At 50.4% G+C, this 27,543-nt stretch overlaps 1 protein-coding gene across 3 annotated transcripts; it reads left to right on the top strand.

Annotated features, from left to right (window-relative positions):
• Window positions 1-1,561: 1,561 nt before the first annotated feature.
• Window positions 1,562-26,750, top strand: NAT8L (N-acetyltransferase 8 like). 3 transcript variants are annotated; one of them, XR_014317386.1, is made up of 4 exons: window positions 1,562-1,934; window positions 3,143-3,307; window positions 25,023-26,231; window positions 26,345-26,750. XR_014317386.1 is itself a non-coding variant. In XM_082759079.1 (4 exons), the coding sequence occupies exons 1-4, from the start codon at window positions 1,610-1,612 to the stop codon at window positions 4,295-4,297; spliced, it is 738 nt and encodes a 245-aa protein (XP_082615205.1). In that variant the 5' UTR covers window positions 1,562-1,609; the 3' UTR covers window positions 4,298-4,324. The 3 variants fall into 3 exon arrangements, 2 of the variants coding, with proteins under 2 accessions (XP_082615205.1, XP_082615204.1); XM_082759079.1 differs by lacking the exons at window positions 25,023-26,231; window positions 26,345-26,750 and adding exons at window positions 3,517-3,607; window positions 4,141-4,324; XM_082759078.1 differs by having other exon boundaries at window positions 25,023-26,750.
• Window positions 26,751-27,543: the final 793 nt, after the last annotated feature.

Genomic DNA, 27,543 nt, shown 5'->3' with positions numbered 1-27,543 from the left:
CACTCGAGGAGGAGCTGCCAGGGGGCTCCTGGGTGGGAAGGTTTCCAAGCCCTTACCTAATCTTTCCCCATCTTCCCTCCGTGATCTCACTTCTGAGCTTTTTTAATCAAAAAGTGAAGCGACAAAAACCCCGTGAAGTCCCCACAGGCGGCTCAAGCGGCTGGAAGCAAAGCCTCCATCGACCACAGCGCACCCCACGGGAGCCCCACAAACCCCATGGGGTGCTGGCAGCGTGGCAGGACGTGTGCACCGGGTGGGGGGACACAGATGAAGCTCTCGGGGGGCTGCCTCTGGGGGGGCTGGGTGCGAGGGGGCCACCTGCCAAGGGGCTGGACTCGCAGGTGCGCCTCCAAGGATGAAACTTTTGGGGTGCGCGGGGCTGCACCCCACAGGGTGGGGGCTCAAGCGGAGCCCCCGGGGGGGCAGCCAGCGGGAGGAGAGGCCTCTGCAGCGCCCCGGCAGCGGGCCGAGGAGGGGGAGGACCCCGAGGTGCGGGTGGGGGGGAGCTCAGCATCCCCGCAGCATCCCCGCAGCATCCCCGCATCCCGCACCGGCCGCGCACGGCGCATGCCTGGGGCAGATGCCGGCCGGTTCCAACCGGGAGAGGCCGAAGCTTTTCGGGTCCTGCGAAGAGGAGGAGCCCATCTTCCTCCTCCTCCTCCTCCTCCTCCTCCTCCTCCTCCTCCCTGCGCATCCCCCCGCCCCCTCTCCCCGCGCAGCGTGGGCACGGCAGGGAAAAAAAAAATAATAAAAGTTGCGGGCTCGGGGGGGAGGGAGCCGGGGCAAAGATGCGGCGTGGGGAGGGGGCGTGGGGAGGGGGGATTGATGCGGGGCTGTGTTATTCCGGCCCGGGGGGGGGACACACACACGCCCCCGCGGTGCAGTGACTCACCACGGAGCGCCCACGCTGCCGCAACCCGCGGGGACACGGGGCCATCGCCACCTTCCTCCCCCCACCAAATCCCCGCGCCCCCACCCGCGTTCGCGTCCACCCGTGGGGCCGCGCGCACCCGCAGCGCCCCTTCCAGAAAACGCTCGAATAAAACCCACAGCCCCTCCCGCAACCAGCCCCCCCTCCCGCACCCCCACGCGTGTATTTTCCACCGCGGCCCCACGCGAAAATCACCACCTCCCCCTCCCCAAATTCCCCGCCGTAGTAATTTGCAAGCGGCTGGGCTGCTCGGAAAGGACAGGAGAGGAGAGGAGGGGAGGGGGGGGGGGCGGCGTGTAGGGTAGGGTGGGAGGTGGGGGGGAGGCGGCCCGCCCCCCCCGATCACATGGCGACCCCTTGCAGCCAATGCGGGGGGCTCTAGGACCCCGGGGACCCGCGGCCCCCCCGCCCTATAAATGCCTCTCCAAAATGCAGCGCAGCTCCTTTCTCCCGTCCCGCCCGGCCGCGCCGCTCCGCGCCCCGCGCAGCCCCCGCCGCTGCCTGGCGGGTCTCCGGCCCTGCTCTGAGCCCCGCTCCTTCCCCCCCACCCCCTTCCCCCCTTTTTTTTTCCCCCCTTTTCTTTCCCTTTTTTTTTTTTTTTTTTTTTTTTTTTTTTTTTTTTTTTTTTTCCCTCCTCCCCCGTTTTTCTCCTCCTTCCCCTCCCCGCGGGCAGTTTGCATGCATTGTCTGTCTCCCAAGATGGTTTGTGAGACCAAGATCGTGGCGGAAGACCATGACTCGATCCCGGGCTCCAAAAAAGACACGATCATTGTTTCGTCCTCCCAGATGTGGCCCACTTTGTCGGGCACCCCATCTGCTCCCCTCACCCCCCCCAAAGAGGAACCCAGGCGCGACAACGTGTACATCCGCGAATTCCACCCCTCCGAGCAGGAGGTGGTGCGCCGCATCTTCTACGAGGGCATCATGGAGCGGATCCCCAACACGGCCTTCAGGGGGTTAAAGCAGCAGCCCCTCACTCAGCTGCTCTACGGGCTGCTGGCGGGTGAGTGCCTGCTTGGGGGGGCCCCAAAAAATGGTGTTGGGGGGTGGTGGTGGGGGGAGAGATTGGGGAGGGAGCGCCGCGGTGCCGCGGAGCCGCAGCGCTGCGGAGGGCGCAGCGCAGCCAAGGGGGGGGGTGGTTTTTTAGGGGGGTGAGCCGCAGCCCTGCGCGGGTTTTTAGGGAAAAGAGGCATTTGTGGGGGTCGTGGGGATGCGGGTAGAGCTGTCCTTGAGGTTATTTCGTGGTTGGGATTGAGGGGGGGGACGCAGAGAGGGTTGCGCGGTGGAGGGGAGCGGTGCGCGCTTCCCGGCGCTCAGCGCACCGCCCCCGCGCAGCCCCGCGCGGGGGGGATTTGGGGGGGCCGCCGCGTGCCGCTGTTGCTTGGAGACAAACGGGAGCGCTCCCCCCACCCCCCCAGTGTGTTTTTTTCGGGGGGGGGGGTCGCCTCCTGGGGTTGCATGCCCAAAATAACCCCTGCAAGGTGCGCCCCCCCCCCCCCCATAATCATCCGCGATAATGTGCGCCCCTCGTGCGAATATTGACGAGAGCCCCACATGTGCAAATAATAACGTGTGACCCCCCCACACCCCAAAATGTACCCCCCAGGGTGGTTTCTCGTGCCCTTGGTGGCTGCAGGTGCCCCCCCATCCCTTGTGGGAAGAGGCCCTGTGTTGGAGGGGACCCCCAGCAAGTAGCGAGGTGCGGGGAGCTCAACAGGGGTCATGCTGGGGGAACCGACCAACAAAGGGGCACCCACAGAAGCCCCCGTTGAGTCTTGCACGCCCCCCCCCCCCCCCCCCAAAGCATTGAGGTGGGCAGGGTGCTGTGGCTCCCCCGGCAGTCGCTGCTTCCCTGGGCTGGAAATAGTAATGCCGCAGTGGAAAACACATGGCTGCGGAGCAGCGTGCCCGCAGCCTGCCGTCTTCCCCCCTCAGCTGCTACTTAGCCTTGCTGGGTGTGGGGAGAAGCGGGGTCCGGGGCCCCCTCAGCATCCCCTCTCCCCCCCGGGCATCCCAGCCCCGGGGATGCCACACACTCGGCTCCGTAGTCCCGAGAGCGTGAATCGCGCCGTGGTTGCGTGTGCAAATGTCTATTTTGTCTGTGCTCTTTTAATTAATTTATTTTTTTTGTAAATGAGTTTGTATTCCGAAATCAACACTAAATTCTCTTTTCTGACAGGTATCGTTTATTTCTCTTCCTTATCTCCATAGTAATATGCTTTGTTGTGACCAAGTCCTTCCTGCTGACCTGCTGTTTGCCCATCTTTCTGATGGGCATGAGGTACTACTTCAGTAGAAAAGTTATCCTCCACTATCTCGATTGTGCGCTGCATACGGACATGTCCGATATTGAGCAATATTACATGAAACCGCCAGGTGAGTCCGAGTGCCCCGGGGGGAGCCTTCCCCCTCCCTGCTGGGGAACATGGCTGCTCCGTGCTGCTGGCGCCTTTGCCTCCTGTCAGCAGCACTGAGCAAGCTCAAAAGTCACCAGAATCACCAGAATGCAGCTCTTTGGCCACACCAGGCACAAATCCCAAATCCAGCCCCCTTTTTTTTTATTTATTTTTTTTCCCCTCCCTAAGATGTCCAGTCATCCTCTGCGGCATCCATCTGCACCCAAGGGATGGGGTATGGTTGCTGGGGGCTTGCTGCACTGCGTCCCCCCCAGTGCAGGTAATTACTGCAGGCTGTCTGCCCCCTTCTTGTCCTGGGTGTTTCTGTGCTCCTCATGCATGGGAGCTGGTCTCAGAGTGGGAAGAAGGGGAGATAAAGGTCTCTTAGCCCAAATGCGTAGCCCATTTTAGGGTTTGTGCACATTTTCTTGTATTATTTAAGAAGAACCTTCCTTAACGCAAGTGTTTTGGAAGAAGCACAGATCAGGTATGTAAAGGGATACTGCCTCCATCCATTTGTTATGTACATGCATGTAATTAAAAGCATAATACCTAATGCTAATGTTTGCTCATTAAGCTGCAGAGACTCTCTTACATGATTAACTATAATAAACTAAGGTGCTTCACAATTTGTCAGGCAGGGAAGGTGCTGTTTCCTTTCTGGAGGCGTACACCCGTGTTGAGAACCAGAGCAAGGGGGCTACCTGGGCTGTCTCCTGAAATCAGGGGGGTCTGAGGTTTGCTTTTTGTGGCCATGGAGAGCTGTGAGAGCGAGGTGATGCCAGGCACCTGCGTTAATCTCTGTTTTCTCAGGGTACCTACCCAGTTGTTTTTCCATGGGACTGTTTTCGCTGCATCATTGCTGTTCCCCACGTGTGACAGATCTCTCCCTGAGGCTCTCCTCCTGGTCACTTCTAGAGGACTAATAGGACATGCCACAGCTGCAGACTTTCCTTTCTCTCACTTCTGATATTGCATTTACCTAGAATGATGCTCGTTCTGTAATAAAAGCCTCAAAATGTCCTAACAGTGCTTCCTTCAGATTTTGTTCCCCGTCATGGCACACATCTCATGCAGATCTTGTTCCATCTTACACAGGGGTTGTATTTAATTCACAGTGAAGCAGCGTGTAACTTGCATGTAGCTTGCGTGCCCTTAAAAAGCGCAATCTTCCTTCAAGCTGTTGTCACAAAACTAAAAGGGCGTGTGGCAAAACGCTCCCGAAGCTCTGTGCTGAGGCTCAACAAAGCCCAGTGCTGGAGGAGGTAGCGAGGAACTGCAGGGGAACAAGAGCAGGCGGTGCGGGTTTCCGAGGTGTTTGAGCCACGTCTGTCCTTGGGGCTTGGGGTTTGTGCGATTCCAGGCTGGGTGTGGAACCAAGCTCCGGCATTTGTAACACCAGCATTTGTAGAAAATAAACCAAACGGGCTCACATGAAGAGTCAGGAACGCCCCCAGCTTGTTTTGGGTCAGGAACGTAATACAGATCAGCCTCACTGACAAAGTGCCTTTGAACCATTCGTGTTGCTTTTATTTGAGACCTAACAGGGCTGGTTTCAATTTTAGAGCAAGTGTGTGGGCTTTAATTTTTGACAGAATTTAATCATGTGTAATTAGGCTTCTGCCATGCCATAAAAAGCAGATTTATGGGATCGTTGGTGCTTGTGAAAGGTGCTTGATGATAGTAGTATTACACAAGTTGGCTGGGGTCATAATGAGGTAAAGCCAAGGGGAGGCTGGCAGGACTGACTCCATCCGTGGTGCCACTTTGCATGGTTCTCATCCCCGTGCCGTGATGCTGCATGGTGCTGTCACACGAGGCATGAACCCAGCCCTCTGCACCCATTTCCCCCCACATACAGTTGTATTTTTTCCCTATAAGACAGCAGCATAAGGACAGTTGTCTTGAAAAAGCCTTCAGTTCCACGTACTTCTGAGGCTTAGCACTTGCACTGCCTATTTAAACGTCCTGAGAACAGGCAGTAATGTGCCACATCAGCTCCCCCAGTCCCTGCACAAAGGGCAGCAATGACAATAGAACAACTTCCAAGTTTGTCTTTTATTGTGATAGTTTGCAAATTAGCACGCAGACATAAATTATTGCAGTGGGAACAAGAAGGGCTCATTCTCGTAAGCAATGCCTATTGTTCCAACTTAGATATTACTGAAAACTTTCTCAGTTGGGTGTTAGGGAAGAAGTTGTCACAGGGAGGTTAATCAGATGCTGGGACAGGGGCCCAGGGACGCTGTAGATACTGAGAGCTCAACTAGACGAGGTAAAACCTGATGTGACTTCAGGTTGGCCTGGCTTCAGCTGGGAGCATGACCAGGCAACTTCTCACTCCTTTGAAGCATCTTTATTTATGTGCTGATTTTTTTTTTTTTCTCAACACAGAAGACAGAGGAAGGGAGCATTGCCATGGTGGGTTTACAAATTCTTGTTTACAAATTCTTGCTGACAGACGCAACGGTAGAGCTGGGACGTGGTCTCAAGGTCTCTGATCAGGATGCTGGTCAGGGCTAAACCAAGGTTTTGCTCTTGTCATCCATGGCATGAAAAACTGGTGTTTGCTGTGTGCTGCTTGCAGTACCTGGGTCAGGGTTCTGTTGTGCAGAGCATCAACAGCAAACAGCCTCTGGTCAGGTAGGTGTCTCTGGGGAGGAAATATTTTAACTACTGAAATATTTTAATTACTGAAATGGGTCATTCCTGGTGGTTTTGCTGAAGCATTCTTACAGGCTGTGCAAATCATGGGTCAGTTTAAGAGCAAGAACTGAAAGGTCGCAGTTTGTAGTGGGTTGTCATAAGCACCAAGATTAACAATTAGTGGTACTTGCTTTTCAAATATTTTTTTTTCTGCTGTAGTTTTTCTGGTCCACTAGTCTCCAAGTTAGTTATTGTCTTAAATTTCCTCCACTGGGTTTTGTATGAACTGAAAAATATGTGCTGTCAGCGATTTTGCTGAAGTACACTAGCCAAAATTTAAATCTTTGTTTTCTCTTGTCCTCCTACACTGACACCAAGATTCTGGCAGAAAATTTGGGCCAGAGTTTAACTAAGCTCTTAGGCAGTGGATTGACTTGAATTGCTGTTGACTTCAAAGGAGTTGTTGGTGTTGAGTTGTGTGCTGGATCGGGATCTTAAACAGAGGATTGAATGGCCCAGCCTTTGCAAGCTCTTCGTTAGCTTGCATTTTTTGTTTAAAGTAGCACTTACTGGTGGCTTTTATTTTCTTTATAAAAAAAAAAAAAAAGACACTGGGGCGGTAGAAAAGGAAGGAATTGGATAATGGGCTTAATTGTCAACCAGAGTAACTTGGGCTCTAGTAAATGAAAAAAAAAATATATTAATTTTAAATAGAGAAATGCAGGAGGCAGGGCTCTACGCAAATAAGAGGAGCACAGCTGGAGCTTCTTTTATGGTCTGATGGTTTTGTCGACTAATCAGTTTTACAGCGTCTCTTCAAGCTTCTGTCACAGTTGGTTGTTTTGTGTATTTTTGTGGTGGTTTGTGTGTTGGAAAGATTCTTGCGAGGTTGAGGTCTCCGCTGGAGTGCTGATGGAAACCAGAGCTCCTCGCTTCTGGCGTGAAACCGCTGCCCTCCCGAATGAGCAGAGCTTCTGTGGATGAACAGACATGTCTTCTTGTGGTAGTTTCAGGCCTCATCTCCTGCTGCTGTCTGTCCTGACCTGCTGTATGGGTGCGTGTGGTGGTGGTAGTGCGAAGATCTCCTTGTAGGCCTCTGCCCCAGCAGGATGGGCAGGTGACTTGAAGAGCTGTGGCTGCTAGAGCTGGTGGAGGCCTGAGGGCATCTGCCTTGCGAAGTGCAGCCAATTAAGCTGAGGAATTGCTGTGGGATATGTTGGGTTAGGTTCAACACGCCAGGCTGGCAGCTGTGGTTTTTGGTGGTGGCTGTGTGTCTGCAGCCATCGCTCTGTGGTGGTGTGGGCAGGACTGGAGGGAGCGGTTCTGCCACCTCCTGGGAGTCCCCATCTTGGACTTTCTCCTTGCTAGCTGTGTACAGGGAGGCGGCTGTCCTGATGGGCAGGGCAGAGTGGGTTTCCATCACGCCTGGTACATGAATAGGTTACGCTGGTATCCTAAAACAGGGATGGCTCATGAGGGTACAATCCCTGCTGCTCATGGGCAGCGTGTCTCTCGGGTGGCCCAAAAGAGAGACGTCCTGCCCTTCTCAGCAGAGATCTCGGGCTCATGTCCTCCTGGGATGCCAGCTGGGGTGGGCTCAGAGAGGGTTTGTGAGGAGGTGACACCCTGCTCATGGCAGCACTGCTCTCTCCTTTCCAGGCACTTCTCACGTTCGGTGGGACATCTGGCTGCAGAATGGGTATTTCAGTTGTGCTCTTGGGCTTGGCACAGGGCTTTTCATGCCAGAGAACGGAGCTGACACCGATAGGGCTGACCCCAGGAGCATGTGAGGAGACGAGCACCTGGCTGAGAAATTTTGCAGTTTCTGTGCTGCCAAACCTGGAGGGCACTGGTGGGGTGAGTGGCCCCATCTTGGCTGGCCCTTCTTCCCCAGGCATGCTGGTGTTTTGGGGTACCAGGCCAGTGTGGGGACCATGAGGCAAATACAGGGACCACCTTGGGAGGAGCCTTGGTCTGGGAGCTGTGGTTGCTCTGCCTCACCCTGTGCAAGCCAGGGGGGTTCCTCCCCATGGTGGGGGCGATGGCCTGCGGCAGGGAGGTGGATGGAGCCCCCCAGGCTCCAGTTCTTCCACATTCTGGGTAACTCAGCAAGCAGCTGAGCCGCCAGATAAGCAGGAGGGACGCTGCCTGCTGATAACATTGTTTTGAAAGAATAGAGCAGCTCTTGCTTTGCAAAGCCAGGGCTTAGTTACCTGACCCTGGGAGGGGGCTCGGGGCTGCTGCTTCTCAGTGCAGGAATGTGTTTTTGGAGAGCCCTGCCCTGCTTGCCCATGCCCGAGAGGCAGCAGGAATCTAAGGCATCCCTATCTCCAGCATTTCTTGCTAGCTTTGCAGCGCCCTGACCTCGGGCATCTGCCAAACCCCTGCACTGGCTGTCGTGGGTCGGGATTTTCGTGCGTGCCGCTGCTCACGGAGAGCTGGGGAGTCCAGCCTGGGGCTTGGAGTGGGTGCAGAAAACCCAGAGGAGAGGCTGTGTCCTGATCCCAGACACAGCATTTCTCAGCTCTGCTCCTACCAGTGCTGGGAGTGGAGGTCAGGTCTCATCTTTTGGAGTTGAAGGGCCTTTTTTCTAAGTGTCTTCAGTGGTGGCATCTCGGCCATTCAATGGTGATGCTTCAAGAGATAAGATCTGCACATCAGAGAGATCTTGCAAGATTAGGACGAGAGAGCTTCAGACACAATGCTTTCCACTATAAAATGCACTGAAGATATTTCAGACTGGCCTCCTGCAAGATGAGTGCTTAACAATTCCCAGCGTCGTTTTTTGGTTACTTACACCTTAGCTGAACTGGAACTGCCTGCTCTGGTATTTCTCACACTCAGTGCCTGTCTTGAACTGAACTCAGGAAGCAATAAACAGCAGCTCATGTCTCTGAGTGCTAGGGATGTGTGTTGTCTGGTGTTGGTAATTGACCAAAATATTATATTATTTGCATCATATAAAATGTCATTAAAGTCAGGTTGCTGCTCCCGAAAGCTACCTCTTCTGACATTAGTGCTCCACATGTGAGGTCCTCTGCTGCTGTGGTCATTGGGAGCCCACGTGGGACAGACCTGACACCTTGCCATGCCACCCCCTGCCACGTTCCTGAGGCTGAAAGTCCCCAGGGCTTTCTCCAGCACAAGACCAAGCACAGGCACGCCGGCTCTGCTGGCCCCCAGCTGCTCTGGTATCTCGGCCAGCCCTGCCCCAACCCTGTGCTCGTGCTGATAAACACCTGGTGGGGCTGAAGGGGGTGGTGATGCCTGGGTCTTCGGAGTTTTTTTCCTGTTTTAGGCATGCTTAGGCAGTGCACAACTTCCAATCTTGAAGAGCAATGCTGTAAGTAGAGGGTTGCCCATGGGAAAACTGAAATTGTCTGGCTTCTTCAGGACTGTAGCGCAGACACAAATGGGATAAACACGTTCATGGGGAAGCCACTGCAGCCTTGCTCCCCTCTCCTTTCATTTCGTTATTACTGGAGTAGGAACATATGCACAACCCCACTCCTCAACATGCATATCCATAAGACAAAAATAGACCTCGCTTCAGATCCACTAGCTTTGGCACGTTCCCATGTCAAAATGTAATGAAAATATATTTTCTAGTAAATTTTGCAGAGCACTATAACCTATTTTTTTCCCTTGCATTCAAAATTTCTCTCTCAAGGTAATTGACGTGGCTGTCAGTTCATGCAGCAGTATTTAAATGGGTAGCCATGACTTGGGGGTATGGCACTGCTGAAAGCAAGCTCTGTCTGCAGGTATTTAAAAACCCAGTACGTGCAAGTGCTCTTAATTAATCTGTGATACAAGAAGTAATAAGTTGTGTGAATCGAACGTCAGCAGTTTTTTAGGCACCGTTAGCTCCTCAGGACTGCCAAACGTGAGTTGCGCTTGTGAGTGTGAACAGGGCAGCAACATCAGGCCTTCTTCTTTTGACTGGCTTTGAGCAATTTTTTTTTTTTTTTTTCTTTTTCTCTACAGTTGGTTGGTTTCTGATGTTTTGGCTGGATACAACTTCTCGTGACTGTCTCAGTGAATAAACCTAAGGAAGAATACAGAACTTTCTCAACAAGTTTAACTGTGCATTCAATGGCTCCTCCTCCTCTCACTTTCTTTGGAGTAGCTGGGATTTAAAACAATTACCCCAAAATATGTTTCAGCTGAAGGCTTTCAGAATTGGCTCCACATTGGGTACCTGATTAGCAGTGAGAGATCTAAAAGTATGAAGCTCTGAGCCCCTCTTACCCTGAATTTTGGAAGTAGCAGCCCAAGCTGGAATCTTGTTTCCAAGCACCAGAGGCATTATATTTAGATTTTTAGGGCTTTTTTCAGGAGTGTCTGTGATCCCTTTGTGCACAGCCAGGTGCCTGAATACTTCAGAAATTATCATCTCTGTATCTTAAAGCCTCTAAGTTTTTTGAAGGGACACCAAAAACCAGTCTCTTACATAAATACCTAAGTACACGGAGTGATTTTCAACCAGCCCAAACTCTCCAAATTTCACAGTAGATTCCTTCTGCGGGCTTAAATCTTCATCCAAGTCCCTGGGCTGGGAATGGGCTTTTCCCAGCTGCTGGGAGGTTCGTGCCTGGCCCAAGATGGGCGAGCTGCTGGCGATGGCAGCGGGGGAATCCTGCCCCGGGGTGCTCACTGGTACTGACAGGCATGGCAGAGCCCATGCCTGTGGTTTGGTAACGCAGTGCTGAGGATCTGTTACAAATAATAGCCTGCTTTGTGCTGCTTTCTTCCATCCGCAGGAGAGGCTTCGTGGAGAATTTTGCCAGTGTCTGGTTCCGTGATGCGTGGCCTTTGTTGTTTCTTTCTGCATCAGTGAAACGGGGAGCTTCAAAGCATATTTTTAGTTTTTTTTTTTTTTTTTTTTTTTTTAACCCCCCCCTGTAGGAAGCTGAGGAATCATTTTTTTCCTGACAGGTGGCTAATGAAAGCAGTCTTCAAGCGAATCCAAAGATAGCAGAGCGTCTTGCATAGCTTCTATTCACAAATCCCTCATTTGTAAGCAGTGCCGATAACAAGATTTGTTGATTTTTTTTTTTTTTTTTTTTGTTGATAAAGGCAAACTGGAATCACCAAGAAGCCTCGGCCTTGCTTTTTATTAAGGCACCAAAACCAGTTCATGCTGGTTGGGTTAGAGACAGGTGTGTGCCACGGTGTCTGTTACAGATGGCTTCGAGCCATTCTTTTAAGTAGTCTATTGACCCGCTGGACCCCAGCGATCAATTAAGTATTTATGAAAGCACATCCTGTATCATTTAGCATCTTCTATAACTGCTTGACGGCTGCTGCTTTCCAGAGCTGAAGGTGTTGTTCCTTAAAGGATAATCCTGAAATTTTGACCTGGACCTTGCAGAGTTTAAAGCCAAGCTGGGTTTGTGCTTTAAAAGGGATTCTGTGAGTTAAAGCCTGTTCAAGACAGGTGGCAGGGAACGTGTGTTGTATATTTATATTTTAAATGGCTATGTGAGATATTACTATTATAAATCATATTTGCAACAGTTTACACTTATACAAGCTAACAGAAAAATGCAACACATTAGGCTCACGTTAGTGGGTACTGCTTGCAGTGATAACTTGCAAGTAACAATTTTGTCACTTAAAATTCATGCACTGCTTGGAGATTTTATCTAAGTGGCAAAACTGAAAACCCAGGGTTTTACGAGAAGATGATTCTTCTGTTCAGGAGCTAGAAAATAAAAGGGAAAATAGTTTTGGTTGAAATTAAACTGATTTACTGCTCCCTTTTTTTTTTCTGCTCACTGTGAGGAACCAAAAATCTGTATTTAGTGGTGAATGTAATGCTTTCCTCAGCCTGAAACAAGTCTTGGCTTTGCTACAGGCTTTGTTACGAAGCAAAGACCAGCTCCAGGTATATGCTTAAAGAAAAAAAAAAAAAAAAAAAGCTGATTACAGTAGAGCCATGTTATCTCCCAGACAGGCACCCTAAATACCATGCTGTTAGGACTCGGGTTTTTGTATGGCATTATTACAGACAAAGCCAGTGCTGGACCACCTGGATCCCAGCCCCCTTTTAATGATAAATAGAGGCATTTTATCCTGCTGTAGAAGTCAAAGAGGTTGTGTTGGGGGGGACCCACTCCAAAATCCCAGTAGCCCATCAGCGATGTGGGGACGAGCCGTGAGCAGGAGTAGTGCCAGTCTGGATTTCATGCGTGTTTTTTTTTTCCTGGCTGAAGACTTGGTGAATTCAGGACAGACCTGTAACTTGTTTTGAATCGACAAAAAAATGCATTTTTAAGTAAACTACTTGCCTGGACTTACTCTCGATCACCAGTAATTGCTATACAAGCTGCTCCAGCGCTCTCTTGCCAACATGCTTGAATCCTGACTTGGAAACCAGCATCAGAGGTGCAGCTTTATTTGCTTTTTACAGTCACAGCTCTCGGTCTCTGCACTAGATGCTGGCTGAAGTGGGGGTGCTGGACCAGCTGGCCAGCCGTGCATGGCTCCCTGGCGCTCCTCGCATCCAGCAGTCACACAAACTGCTCACAAATCGTAACAGCAGCTATGGCGAACCAACAGTGGCTTCTCAGTTGTTGCTTTTTTCCATTTCCCCCTTCTTTTCCCCTGCCACTGCAGTTCTTTATCCCACTTCTTGCAGCCTTGTGCCAGACTGCAATGGTTTTGGTTTTTCTTCTCTGGATCCTGCTTGGCTCTCTTGCCTATCCCCGTGCTGAACTCCGCCATGTGCTTGTCTGGGTCAGCCCTTGCTTCATTTGTCACTTGTAGCAGTTCCCAAAATGGTGGTCCCACACCACTAATACCTCCCTTTGCATGTCTCTGAGCTTTCCCTCCTCCCCCTGTTATGTTTTTAAATTTTGTGCTTACATCCCTGTGCTTAATTTCATTCCACAGGCGGTTCTCCTCTTTCTTAGCGTGTCATTCAGATGTCCTGCATGGTGAGCACAAGGATTTATTTTTGTTGGTAAAATGCTCGGAATAACAAAAATGAGAAAACAAATACAAGTCAGCAGCACGAGGATATTGTGTCTGCTAAGCTGAAAACACAGTGTGTCAGCGCATAAACCCATGTGGTGGGGAGAGAACATTTTGCCTGAAGGCAAATGAACTGCCAGCAACAGGATTTCTTACACCTTTAAAGCCTCCGACCTGCCTCACTCAGATGTATCTGGACATGGCCTATTGATCTTTTTCCACGATGACTCTTTCCCAAAAACCCAGTCTTAGCATTTTAATGGGGTGTAGAAAATCATTATTACAGTCAGAATACAGGGGGGAAAAAATGTAAGAAGTCCTTTGCTGCGATCAGGGCTTTTTGTTCTTTTTTTGGAGGTGCCAAATCTGTTCCTCCTCCCTGGAACTAGCTAGCAGCATCAGAAACCCCGTGTAACACTTCAAGTGGGAATCCAGGGAAGACCTAAATATGCCGTTTTTCAATTTAAAATAATGTATTTAGTAGAGCTGCAAGGAGAAGCTTTTCAAAACGGGCTGGTTTTGGAGCACCTGCCGTTTTCAAGCGCTAACCAATTTTAGATAATGGTTGGTTAGAGCTGTAAAAGCATGTCAGCTGCTCAGCTGCTGTCTTCCATAACCACAATTCAGTGGCTCAGCCACGTGAGAGTCTTGGTAAAGTCATCGCCATTGGAACAACGTCACTGGGGGTGGGATTGCTTGGGAGAGAGGGAAAGCAAGTAAGGGGGGAAGGTATTGTAAGAATGGCATGGTAATGAGAGTTCAGGTGGATTTTTATTTTAAAAAGTCCAAACTGCTTGAAAGGGGTGTTCTTGAAACACCTTTTCAAACTTGTGCCGCTTGTACAGTCAATTAGGTTCACTTAATGGCTACGAAAATACACATCAGGTTTGATTTTAGAACCTGTGAATGTTCAGAGGATAACATCAAGCTGTGCGGAGATTTTTGTGCAGAAATAAGCCATCATCGAGTTTTACAGTGCTTTTTTGGTGAGCCTTCAGTACTCTGAAAAGCATCAAAGCATCTGCAAGGTTGTTTTTTGTTGGTTTTTTTTGTTGGTTTTTTTTTTTTAAGAAGTGGGAACATTTTTCATGGATAATGCAAACAGCTAAAGAGGATTTCAGTAAAATTCTCATATATAAACAAAAAAAACACCTCCCCACATTTACTGAAGTTGAGCTTCAAGAGAGCTTAGCTTAAAGCTTTGTTGGAGCATTTGCTTTAACTTAACTGTGTGCTTGAAGCCCTTGTCCTGTGTTGGGAGTTAACAGCATGCTAAGGGACGTCCTTCAGCACAGGTCCACGTGCTGCTTTGATCCTTACAGGAAACCTGTGGCATGAACGGGAAATGCAGTGACACGGGGTAAACCTGCCTCCAGTTTGAGTTAGCTGCGAGATGAGTGCGTGATGTTTTAGGGAAAATTCTGGTGTGTCAGAAGGAGTTGTTTCAGTCAGGAACCTGCTCTTAATTTCATTTTGCTCTTCATATTGGGGGTTTCATATGTATTTAGTGTTGCTTTTATAGTAGGGAAAATCCACCCGATCCTCAAAATTCTGCATTTCTACCCCATTTCTGGGGATTTGCATCTCTCCTGGCTGTGGTTGCTGCTCACATGGATGAGTGGATCCTCACGATCCGGATGATGTGCTGCATGCAGGTCTCTGCTTTCACCGCCTGTGAGCACGCTGCCCTTCAGTGCCACGTGTCGCCCTCTGTGCTCAGCTCTCTGCCTGCTCCGTTGGTTATTTCACAGAGCTCTTTAAAGTCCCTGGTCTCATGACCGGCGTTCAGTTTGGGGCCAAAGGGGAAGGAACCCCATTCGTGGGGATGTTGGGCGTGCGATGTTAGGTGATCGCTGCAGATTTGGGAAGAACTGGTTTAGGTTTCTCTAGGAGTTTTGGTCAGAGTTGTTGGTGTGGTGGTCTGAGCACATGCCAAAGGTTTTTTTTTTTTTTTTTTCTTGTGTTTTTCCCTTTTTTTTTTTTTTTTTCATTTTTGAGATGTAGACATTTATACATGCAATTTTCATTTCACGTTAATGCATCATCCACGACAGGTCCATTGTCTGCCCAGCTGGGCAGATGTCCATGTATTTATGGATGCGCAATCTTCTTTTGGTGCCATACTCGACAGATGTGCTAGTTTCCGCCTGGACGTAGCGGGGTTTGGTGTAATTACACCCCAGCCATGTTGGCCTTGATGAGGCATAGGAGCATATTCTCAACAAGTGAGCCTCAAGGTGCTTGTTTTCTGCGGCGTGGCAGGGCTGTGGTTTCACGTGCAGCACGGTTTGCTGAGAGGTAAAGATCAAAGCAATGTGCGGGTCTTGGTGGGGTCTGCACATGGTAGGATGGAAGAAGAAAACAACGAGAGCCTTTGTTTTCATTATTACATGCCAGAAAGAAGGCAAGTCTTGCACGAGCTGCTTCAGTGCTTGATCTCAGTGATGTGCAAGGCTGCTGACAGCGTGCAGGGGAGGAGAGAAAAGCCCAAAGCCCTGCGCGTTGGTGTGTGCAGGTGGAACACAACAACCTTACCCCAGGGCCAGATTTAGCTGTGTTGGGTATAAATAGAACAGCCCTCCAGGGAGTGAACATTTATACCAAATCTAGAAAAATAAAAGGTCTGCAGGCAAGAAGGGTGTTAATTGACAGCCCAAGTCCGTGGGGGGCACTGCAAGGATCATTCACAGGCTTCTTGGACTGGATTGCCTCTGGATTGTCTCGTCTGACGTTTCTGCCTGTCCCCTGGTGTTACTAACTGCTCTCGGTTCCTGGAGGGCCCAAATGCAAGGAGGCATCTGCAGCTGCCAAAAGGGTTGGGTCCGACCCTTTTTTCTTGGCCTGCTATGTGTGGAAGTTGCTTTTCTCCCCCCTTCCCACTCCACTGTGATGGTTTGTGAGGGCTCAGCTCAGGATGGCAGCTTCATCACGTGGTGGGGTGGCAGGTCCCAGCTGATTGTCACTGGTGGCCTTGTCTGATGCCTGAGCTATGGGCAGGCAGCACTGTCGTACTTGCACAGCAGCTTGAAATGGTGCTGAACTAGAAATAGGAAGAAATACTTGTTGCTAGCAATAGGCTTGAGGAGATCAAGCCATTTACTGACTGCCTTCAACCTGCAGTTTGTATCAAATCTGTGCCCTGACATTTTTTTCCTTTTTTTCCTGCCTTCTTCTACTTTGAGCAATGAATTATTCAGTGGGGTTTTGGAGAAAATGTGACTGCTTATGGCTGCTCTTTCACTCCCGTCGATTCTTAATACAGTGGGAAGGTAGAGCTTGGGGAGGTTTGATTCATTGTGTTTGCAACGAGATAGGATTCTTGTGAAACTCCAGTCATGTGCAGAAAGAAAGGCTTTTAGTGGAGCAGTCGTATTTATTGTTAGTTTTGGGGGAGTGCAGTGGAAGTTTCCCTTTGCCAGGTGGAGTTGAGTGAAACATTCCCTGCTGTGAGTTCCCAATGCACTCCTCGAAGCAGAGGAGCTGCCCTGGGGTCTGAGACTTTCCTGGTCAGCGTGTCTGCACCATAAGCTATTGCTAATTACTCCTAATTATTGCTCATCAGTTGCTGTAGTAATGAGGTCCCCATTCAGAGGCTTTTGAGGGCAACAGGAACATTTCCTATTAATGAGCTAAAGGAAAACACAGCAGCAAACTTGTTCAAGGCTGTTGACAGGTGCCATACAGCATCTTTTGGCTGGATGTAGACGTCCACTTGGTGGCATACAGCGGAACACTTCCAAACCATGCATTTGCCCTTTTGCATCACATCTGTGGCATGGGATTCCTTGATGCCCCTGAAAGTAGTCAGAAATGTAATGACTTCTGCAGGTGGGACCCTTTTGGTTTCCATTTTCTAAGTAAGTAAATGCTTTTAGTCACCTCTTCTTACATACAGCTAGGTGGGCTCCCTGTAGACTGGGGGAGGCCCCTTCCAGCCTTGCTTTCAACCCTGATTTAAAGAGCTCTACCTGCGTATATTATTCTGTACTAAAGCATTGTTATGCTGGATCCCAAGCTTGCACCTAGGTCTGGGTGCAATTCCTTTTGCCGACCTCATTCCTGGTTAAAAGTGGTCGTTGGCAGAGCTCTGGGCAGGCTTTGCGATGGTTGTTTGCCAAGGGGAGGCTCTCTCAGTGGCTATCTTGCCTAAAAGTTTGCTGACCTCTGGTAGAGCAGCATAAAACTCCTCAGAAGTCCTTGCAGAGATCAGAACCGCTTTTATTATTTAACCTTAAGTAAATGTAGCATTAGTTTCTCCCTTTGCTGTGAAGCATTTGGTGCAGTTCCTGTGTAGGTACATGCGATTCTATTCAACTGAAGAGAGGCTTGGCTAAATTTAGACCAGACGAGTAATGATAGATGGCTAAAATAAGATCGATTCTACCCATTTTCCCCATGTGATTTATGTCTAGGCTAACTGCTAAGCGAAAACGGAGTCATTTGATGATACCGCTCAGTGCCTTTTTACAGTAATGCCCATAAAGCAGAAGCCAGCCAGCAAATAATGAATTGTAAAACATCCAATAATTCTCGATTTTCCAGTTTTTTCAGTGTTTGGAAGTGGAATGTGCCGCAGTGTAAGTTCAGTACCTTTCAGAAAGCAATAAAGCCATAGAGTGAAAGATTGATAAGAAGAGGGAGATGGAGCATTAACGGTGTCCTTTTAAGAAGCTGGCTTAAAACACAACCAGCAGCATGTTTTATTTTGTAAACTGATTTAACAAGAAGCTAATTGTAGCAGCAGTCATTTGGAGCAGTTACTGGGAAGGATGCAGGCTAGCAAAGCTGGCAGAAAGTCTTGCTTCCTTGCCTCCTTTAAAATTCTAGCTAAGAACAGCCTAAATACTAAAGGCATTGGCTTACTTAAGGTCTGACTCCACAATTTATAGGCTTAGCGAGGATTTGGGATTCATAGGGAACATCTGCTCTGCAAATAATTTAAATACTCATTTTTTGTCACTCTGTGCAGACCAGTCCCTTCTGGTCTGTGATGTTGGTCTGGGGGGAGTCATCACGCAGCTCGAAAACGCCTGGCCAAAATTGTATATTTTAGTCTCTAGCTGCTCCTTTAAGCTATTTAATCATTTGCTTACTGATAACTGTTGATCTCATGCAAAAACCCCAGCCACCGCCTGGTTTCTCAGGCTGTGCTTTCTCTTGGTGGCGTAGCGGGTGGATCACAAGGTCTAGGCTGGTAGTTTGGTCTCCTCACTGCACAGCAGGGAGCAGAGGGACACAGACAGCTAAATGTGTGCTGATGGATGGAGCAGGGACACTCTGGGCCCTGGGGACCGAAGGCTTTTTGGGAAATCAGACCATGACGTGCTGACATGGGGCTCTTGTTGATCCAGGTTGGGTCCTCGTGAGGCTTCAAAGGGGAAAGGTGTGTGGGTAGGAGCTGCCTTGTGGTCCAGAGGAACGGGGAGTTTTTTAAGCAAAGGTTTTGAGGTGATCAGTGATGCCTGCTGGGTCCTGTCTCCAGCAGGGACAGTGGGAGGTGTCGGCCCAAACCTGGCTGCTTTCAGAGATCTGGCTGCTGCACACTGTGCTCTTCTTGTCTCCAGTCAAAAACCTGTGAAAGGAAACTGTGGCTAGCTGCTGACATCTCAGGGATTTTTTTTGAGGGGCTTTGGCACCCTGGAAAGAAATACCTGCGACAAACTAGCAGGGTGCTCTTGGGGGCAGGCCAGCTCCATCGGGCAATGTCCACACCTTGCCACCACCCCCATCCCACGTGTGGGGCCGGTGCCCTTCTGGCCCTTGGCACAGCCGGGTGTGCTGCCAGCCTCCCTTCCTTGCTGTCCTGGGAAAGGAGCCAGCATTCGATCCTCCTGCAGTCTGGTGACACTGCTAAAAACCCTCCTAGCATCGGGGGTGGTTTGGTCGGCCTCTAACGTGGAGCGGCAACGGGCAGGAAAAAAAAAAAAGAGATGAAAGGGAGCAGAGATGAAAAAGGAGGTGGATGGAGAGGCAGCCGGGGCTGGTGGCAGCTCATCCATCTCCTGGTGCTGTGCAGGTGATCTCGTCGCCTGCCCCTCGGGTGTCCCGTGAATCAGCCCCTGGCACCCGCCCCCCGCACGCGGATGCTCGGCCCTGCGCCCTTCCAGCCGGGGGTTATTTATGGTGAGGCGATGAATCCTCCACTGGTAGCTTGCGTGGAGTTATTTATGTGAAGGAAGGGGTCCCACAGCGTTTCTAATTTCATGCATGGGTAATTCTTGTGTGTCCCTGACATTTTTTTTTTTTTTGCTCCAATGTCTGTGCCTTGTCTGCTGCAGAGGGATGCTTGTGGGTGTCAGGAGTGTCAAGGCAGGGTATCTCGCATCTCATCCACTTTCCACAGCCATAAACTACTCAGAAATGCCATTGTTTTGTAGGAGCCCTCCAGGAATGCCTTTTTAACTGAAGTCAAGTGTAGAGTTATTAGCAGAAGTTGTTGGAGCTGTTATTCAGCCCTGCTTGAAGCCAAGGGCAACTAGGAAGGTAGAAGGGAGAGAAACAAAGACCTGGGAAGAGCGGAGGTAAGGAGAAATAACGTGCTTCACAGGCACAGTCCCCTCCTGCCCTGGTTAGTAGCGCTTGTTTCACAGAACCCAAATTTCCTTTCTGACTTGATGTTGATTTAACTTGGCTGGTCTGCCCCTCGCTTTGCTGAGGATGGAGGGGAAGGAGGACGAGGCAGGATGAAAGGCTGGGGGTTCAAATAGCAATGCATGACCGGGACACCGTCAGCTTTGGGCTGGGGACTCGTCCACTTGCTGCAGCAAGCACTGAAAGCTGCTTATATAAATAGTGCTGGCAGGAGGAGAGGTGAGGCACCGAGCTTTGGGGCTTTTTAATAAAAACAGGAGTAGCACAGCTGCAGTGCTTGGTGCAGCACAGCCCCTGCAGGCTCCCCGTGCACCACCCAGCTCAGGCTGCCCAAAACCTCACAGGAGGCTGGGCGATGGACTACAGGGGCACATATTTAAAGCTCTGTGATGGGGCAGTGTGTTGCATTCCCTTTCCCGCCGATATTCCTGCGTGGTATTGTTGCACTGGGTCACAGGATGTCAGTGGGTTGTAGCAAGGAGTTCGGGGCATCTAGGTTTTGCAGCTGGGATTAGCAAGCCTGTCAGTTTTGGCAGGCTTTTGTGTGTGATATGAGTGAGAAGCTGCAGATCCTGCCCCATGGGAAGTGCTGGGCTGTTTTTTTTTGTTTGTTTGTTTGTTTGTTTCTTGCCCTTTTCCCCCTACCTTAGTGACCCAGGGGAAGATTGAGGATGGGGGCTTGCAATGCTGCAATGTGAGGCAAGGCTCTTGCTCCTCCCAGCCAGCGCTGAAGGTGCACACTGAGACCTCCACCTCCTCCCTCAGCACAGCTGCAAGTCCCATCTCTGCCAGGGATGTGGATTTGCAGTTTTTAATGCTGAGGAGGCCCGGCCAGAGTTTCCCATGCCATCAGCATCCTTCTGTCTTCCTGCTCGGAGGGTGCTCTGAGGATGTTGCCTGCGACAGCTCCAAGCCAGGAGAGGAATTGCTCACATCTGTGCCGTGGTGACACACTAAAGCAGAACCAAAAATCACAATCCTTCTAAACCGTGCTTGAAGGGATATCGTGTCTGTCTGGAAGGGACGTTCAACAAGTAGCCGTGAAAGTCGCCACCCCTGAAAGAGGGGGAGTTGCCCTCATTTTGCTGGCAGTGCGAGCTGGCAGTGCCTCTTCCCTGGGCATCTGCTCCTTCCTGGAGCTGCTGCGAAGGGAAAAAGGCTGGAAACCAGCATGCATGCACCCAGCCTGCTCTGAGTTCAATTGCTTGGCTTGTGTGCTGCCTGGATGTGAAATAAGAGCTCAGCCATGGGGCTGCAGCCATAGCAGTGCCTTCCATGAAGAAAGAGGGAAAAGGCCGGTCTGTTTCAGGGTGAGGTTTCCAATGGGGTGAGCTTCTGTTGAAAGCTATGCCAGGGGAGTGAACCCCACAAAACTGGCACCAGTCAGGTGGTAGCTGATCCCCAGCCCCGTGAAGGGAAGCGATGGGTTTGCTCTGGCTCTGTGCCCTGAGCACCGGCACAGAGGGGCAGTTCTGGGGCAGCAGGACTTTGCCTGCTCCCCTGGAAATTTAATAGAAAGAGATGGATTTTAAAAATATCCCAGAATGTGCGTGTTTTCTGTCGCGTCAACAAAAAAGCCAAGTCAGAGCTTTGCTTTGCCATTAAATTCTGGTTTTAGGCGTAGCTGTCCCTGAGCACTGTGGGACGCTGGAGAGCAGTAGGAACCTGTGGTATTTAATCCTGTAGGGCTCCGGGTGGTGGGGAAGGCTGATGTCTCATTTTCCTCTCCTCTAGCAGTACTCTCTGCTATTGCTTTCGGTTCCAATCTTTCCACCCATCCACCCACTGGCCTTTTATTCCCTAAAGGGTGTAGAAGAATTTGCAGCAAAAAATAAATGAACTGATTTTCACCCACCATCCCTGTCGGCTGTGTGGGGGAGCGCCGTGCAGCTCATGACAGGAGAGGCTTACGAGAGCAGTGGAGCTGTGTCCTCAGCTGAAGAAACACGGCCAACCTTTGTAGGTTATTCTCCCCACCAGCTCATTTTTGTGCATTTCTTACAGTAATTCCACTGTTACCGTGGCTTTCTGGGTGCGGTAAATAAAATATATCTTAAGTGATGGGCCTGTAGGACCGGGAGACTTCACTGTGGTGAAGTCCAAGTTGGTAGCCAGCTGTTTGGTTTAACTTACTGGCTGATAAGGCAGAACTGCTGGCCTTTTGCCATCCCAGCTATTTCATATAGCTCTAAGGAGGTGGGAGACACAGGAGCCTTGGCTTTGCTTTATTTTACAGTGCCTTTTGTAGGTCTTGTGTGACAACTGGCCTCTAAACTCCTGCTTGCAAGCAAAGCATCCTTCCTCTTATAAAGCTCGTGCCACTGTATGCTGGTTTTCTAATCCCAAACTAAGCTTTTTTTCTGTGATTCATGGTCTTAAATGCAGCAGAAGCCTCATCGTATGGTAAAGCATGGAGGCACATTGGGTGGGTCTTTTTTAGGGAGAGGTGCTACTCTGGAAGTTGTTCGCATGGGAAACATGGACGTGGTATGGAGGGGGCTTGCAACAAGGCTGAGTCCAAACAGGAGGCCTGGGCATGAGCTGGCATTTCTGGAGATACACGAGGAGCTTGTGGCACAGGGATATTGCAGCTGGAGTTAAACGCAAGGTATCTGTGAAGAGCAGCTCTTTGTGGTGGTCTTACAGGGTCAGGAACCTGGAGAGCAGTTTGGGGCAGTGGGAGCTGAAAGGGCTTTGGGTGTCTGTCCCGATGAGTAATGGGGGGATACCAGGAGATGGAGGGGATGAGAGTGAAGGCGAACACTGGCACAAGATGAGCATCTGAAGGGCAGGGGGAGTCGCAGCCGTTGGGGCGTGTGTTTATCTTGCAGCCGTGATTATTTTCAGATCGCGGTTCGGGAACGTAAACCGTCAGCGCGCGCTATTAATAGCACTGCTGGCAGCCGGGCTGCTGCTTACTGCTGACAGGTGAGGGGAAGGTAATTTCGTTTCATCCTTGGTATGAAGAAGTGCAAAATCGAGGTGGGCTCTGATTCAGGCCCCTCAGACCCAAAAAGATGGGCAGGAGATCCTCCCCTAGACCTTAGGGGTGAGGATGTGGGTGCTGCTGCAGGAGGGAATTCGGTGAGGAGCTGCAGCTAGCTGGGAATGGTAAAAAACAAAACAAAACAAAAAAACAGTGAGTTCAGGCAAAAAGCAAACCAAAAAGTTTCAGTTTCTCTGAAACTTGAGGAATTTGCTCAGAGCATCAGCCGGGGATCAGCAGTGTGCATGGGGATGCCCAAAACAGCTTTCAGCAGCAAATCCGCGTGGGTGAGGAGCATGGCTCCCTGGGGAAAAGGGATTTGGCCACCCCATAAGGGGAAGCCGGTGCTGGGCTCGCAGCGGCCTTCAGGATCCCGGCGTGTTTTTGCAGGCTGGGGTCTGGTGGAAGGCAGTCCTCCGTGGGCACGGAGCCCTGAAAGTCCTGGTGACTGTTCACGCCGGTGCAAACGGGAGCTGAATGCAACTTGCATTGTTTGAGCAGATGTGTCCTGTCTGGCGCTAATTATAAGCGTTTCATGCACAACACACACCGGGAGGTGTGCCAGTTACTATTTCTTTTCATGTTGAACTTGAAATCATTATAATTAAGCTTTAAAGTTGTAAGTAAAAACTAACAAGATGTGAGCATTGCTGTCATGCTGCTAGCAGTGGGGCTGGCGCTTGGTGTGGGGTTGGGCACGTTGGAGGACTGTGAAGAGCTGGTGGGCTCTGCCATGGCAGATGTGTCCAGGTTTGGTCTTAAAATAGGCAAAAATCCTAAAAATTCAGGAAATGTGTTGTTTTACAAACCTTGGAAGCATTTTGTCAAGTAAGCTTTAGCAGTAAGTTGGCTTCTTGGGCACACATGGGGCTTGTTAGGAAGGGAAAAATATTAATGAATGTGGGGAGAAGTGCTGGTAGATGCACAGATGGGTGTCTCTGTCTTGGGGAGGACAAGCCAAGCATGCTGAAGGAACAGCCCCAGGAGCAAGGTGGCAAGGACTGGCTGTTGTGTGGAACTCTTTTGGGCTGCACCAGGTGGGACGCACCTGGAGAGGCAGTGGGTGGATGATGGAGGGTTGGCAGGGTACTGCTATGTGACACAGGGTCACCAACCACACAAAATGCACTTTTAAAAACATCACAGAGCCGTGAGCTGGTGGAGCTGTTTGATTTATACACAGAGGGAAAGCAGCTGCTGGCCCTCAGCACTCCTAGGCCTCGTCCGGGCCTTGTCTGACTAAATTACGTTGTGAGGTTTGGGCAAATGCAGGGGAACAAGCAGCACTGTCACCACAGTAGCAGCAAGGAGATGTTTTAACTGCTTGTGATAAATGGGTCAAGATGGGTCCCAGTGTGTTAAAAATTAGCTGTTGACCTAGATAGCAACAGCGCGATGGCTGCTGGCGGTGGGAGCCAAAGCGAGTGTTGGTGCTGTGTGTGTCTGGGCCCAGTGGCAAGGATTTAGCCCGGGTGCTTTGTTTTGTGCCTGACTGCTCTTCAGCTGCTCAGCCATGGGTCATATCCACCTCCCCAAAGCCTCACTCCCCATGCTTTGCTCTCCCCAGGTACTACAAGACTTGGGGACTTACTGTATGTATTTAATTTCCCCCCATTTTGGTGCCTGCTGTGTGCTCCTGTGCTCCCACCCCTGTGGCTCTATGGATCCTGGTGAGGCTCTGCCTTCAGGAAGGGCAGTTTGCAGCATCAATCCCTGTGCTAAAGGTGGAGCCGCAGCCAAAATCAAGTTGTCTCCTGCTGTAGGAAGGAGAAAGCCAATGTCTGCCTGCAGGTCTCAGTGACAGGGGTCTCTCCTTTGGTCGGTTGTCTCTGGGTAAAGCCTTGCTCCTCCTGAGCAGCTAAAGTCTGTGCTTTCCTTCTGGGCAAGAGTTTTGTCACAGTGTGTCCCTCATTAGCTGATATAATTGGATAATGGTTTTCTTGGATGTTAATTGAGCAACATCTGAGGTGAAATCATGTTTGTCCTGTGCTGAAAGCATGAATCTTCTTGGGTCAGTTCAAGGCACCTCCTTCACCAGGATGCTATCTGAAGATCTTGAGTTAAGGCCCAAGTAATTTGTTCCTTTAACTGCACTTGTTTTTATTAAATTGCCTTGCTGGTGGGGCCGGGTGGTGCTGCAATGCTCTGGAGTAGCAGTAATTCCTAATTTCATTGGCTTTCATGTTGGTTGGCCAGCCCGAGCAGCTGGATGTGATGCCACCACAGCATGCTGAGGCATTCAGGTGGAAATACAACGCAGAGTAGAGGAGGAGTTGGGTAGCAAAGTGAACGACCACATTGCTGGTCCTCGTGTGCCATGGTTGGGTTTGGGGGGTTGTGACAAGCAGCCAAGGGCCTGTTCTGGGCCGGGGTTCACTGAAGAGAGGTCTGCTGGCAGGACAGGAGAGCTGTGACTGCCTGCAAGTCAGGACCAAGGGATGATTTCCGACCCCGGCGCCGCCGGCGGCTACATGTGGTGCTTTGTCTCCTGCAGGCTCCTGCTTCTGGGTGGCCGTCCTGGACGGCAACGTGGTGGGGATCGTGGCGGCGCGGGGCAACGAGGAGGACAACACGGTGGAGCTGCGCCGCATGTCTGTCGACTCCAACTACCGTGGCAAGGGGATCGCCAAGGCCCTGGGCCGCAAAGTGCTGGAGTTTGCCATGCTCAACAACTACTCCTCCGTCGTACTGGGGACCACGGCCGTGAAGATGGCGGCCCACAAGCTGTACGAGTCCTTGGGCTTCAAGCATGTGGGAGTGGTTGAACATTACGCCCTGCCGGGGATGACGCACTCCTTGCTGGAGAGAATGTTCTTCCAGCTTCGCTACCACCGCTACCGCTTGCAGCTGCGCGAAGAATAAAAAAACCCAACCCACCAGGCGAAAAAGTTATTTTTTTTCTCTCCTCCCTCCTCCCCTCCTCCAAAAAAAAAAAAAAAATAATAATAAATTGCCCTTCTATTTCTTGTCGCCGTTTATTTGCCAATTTTGTCCACCCTTGTTCCCCCATCTCATTTTTAGTTTGCTCCATGCAGCCGGGTGGCAGGACTGGGCGCCGCTCCCTCACGTGCTGGAGGGGGCGATGCTGGCAGTCCTGCCATCTCCGCGCACGGGGCCGCGGACCTGCAGCCCTTCCTCCCCAGGTACCGACATAAAGCACAGAAACTTACCTGCAAGACAGCACCACAGCTCCGGTGTACATAGTCTTTTCCTTTTCCAGATGTAAGATAACACAGCGACGCATTCGTAATAGCGCAGAGGAAAAATTACTTGAATGCAGATTTCAGTATTTCATGCACCAGTAAGTATAGAATATGCATTCATCTTACCCTTATTTACTGGTTAATCGTTTTCAAAGAAAGAGCCGGGGGGGAAAGCCCCCCAGCCCAACCCGCTTGCTACAATGCATGAAGAGGAAGCGTGTGCACGCACTGACGCATCGCACTGCCGCCACGGCACCGGTGTTGCACTTTCTGTGGATGTGCCTCGTTCTGCCAAATGTCCGAGGGACCCTCGGTGCATCCCGTAACCACGACTCCGCTCCATCCTCATCCTCCTTCCTACGCCAGCAAACAAGACTCGACCCGTTCGGACTCGGAGCCCCGTTGTAACATAGCGTGATGTGAAGATCAATCAACCCTACCCAGCTCTGTGCTCCTCCGTAGCCACGCGTAGCCTGCACTCCCCAGGCCAGACTCCGCATGTGCGTTGGACTTTGCTGCCTTTTGGGGTGGGTTCTTTTGGGGTTGGTTTTGGTTTCTTTTTTTTTATTATTATTATAATTATTATTTTTTTAATTTCTGTTATTATTTTCAGTTTTGGCTTTTGCTGAATGGTGTCATTGAGGCATAATGGAGGCTGCAGTTCCTATGGCAACCCATTTGCACATTCATGTGCGCACCACATCTGAGCACTTCAGAGAAGCAACGTGTGACAGATAATAGCATTTTGGGGAGAGCTGGGGTGGGGGGTTTGGGGGGGGGCACACACTTATTATCTTAACCAGCTGCTTGTTCGATACATGTAGATGGCCTCACTGCAGCCTGCCATAAAAGGTAATTAACTGCTTTAATGATGTCAGATTTGTGAATTGTACAATGCAAAAAGCAATGCAAAGCAGATCCGGCATGTGTCTGTACCCAGTATGTATGTACAGTGCCTGCCAACTAAAGAGTAACCAAGACTACAGCTTCTTCTAGCCTGAAATATCAACTTTTATAACTTATTTAAACAAATAGCAACTCTGCATGAATTACGTCTTGGGGTGGGGGGGGGGAGGGGGAAGGGGAAAGACCAGTAGGTTTTAATTTTAAAACATGGTATCAGAAATATAAAGAAAACACATTTCTGGCTGCACTTAATTGGAGGTGGGTGGAGGGGGCTCAGCTATGTTAATATATTTAAAGGGAAAAACCCCTTTAACTTAATTCCTCGGGGAGGGACGGGGGGGAGTTCCTATTTTACAAAGTATTACGCGTGTGGGGGGAGGTGGAAAAAAACAATGTTCACGATGAACTTGGTGAGAGGATCGAGCCACAAACGCCACGAGAGCATCATGGTGCGTGGGAGAGCTGCAGAGGGGGGCGACTGGGGAGGGGGCCGCATCCTGCCCCCGGGGGGCTGCATCCCCCTGCACCCCCCTGCGCCGGAGGCGGCCCCGTCCAGCTGCGTGGTCCCAGCAATAAGGGGGGGAGGAGAAGGAGGCCGGGGAAGGGCGCTGTAATAATAAGAGGCTGCGAGTTTAATTAATTAACAAAATTTCTGTATGGGGCACTCTATTTTTAAAAGTCTTTCTAATGCTGTACATTTCTCCTGGAGCCGAAATCATGTACTGTTGGTTGGGGTTTTTGTATAGTGTACAGAAATTGGCGGAATATTTTCTTGCTGCTTTCGGTGATTTATTAACCTAAGGAAAATAGACGAATATAAAGTGTTAGCGAAAGTGAAAGGGAAAAAAAAAAAAAAAGAAAACACAAAACAGTTTGTGCCTTTTTTAGTTTATTTTTCTGTTGCTA

This window comes from Aythya marila, assembly GCF_965140915.1.
Source record: "Aythya marila genome assembly, chromosome: 4".
In the NCBI taxonomy this organism is placed as follows: Eukaryota; Metazoa; Chordata; class Aves; order Anseriformes; family Anatidae; genus Aythya; species Aythya marila.
This window is presented reverse-complemented; position numbering and strand designations above follow the sequence as displayed.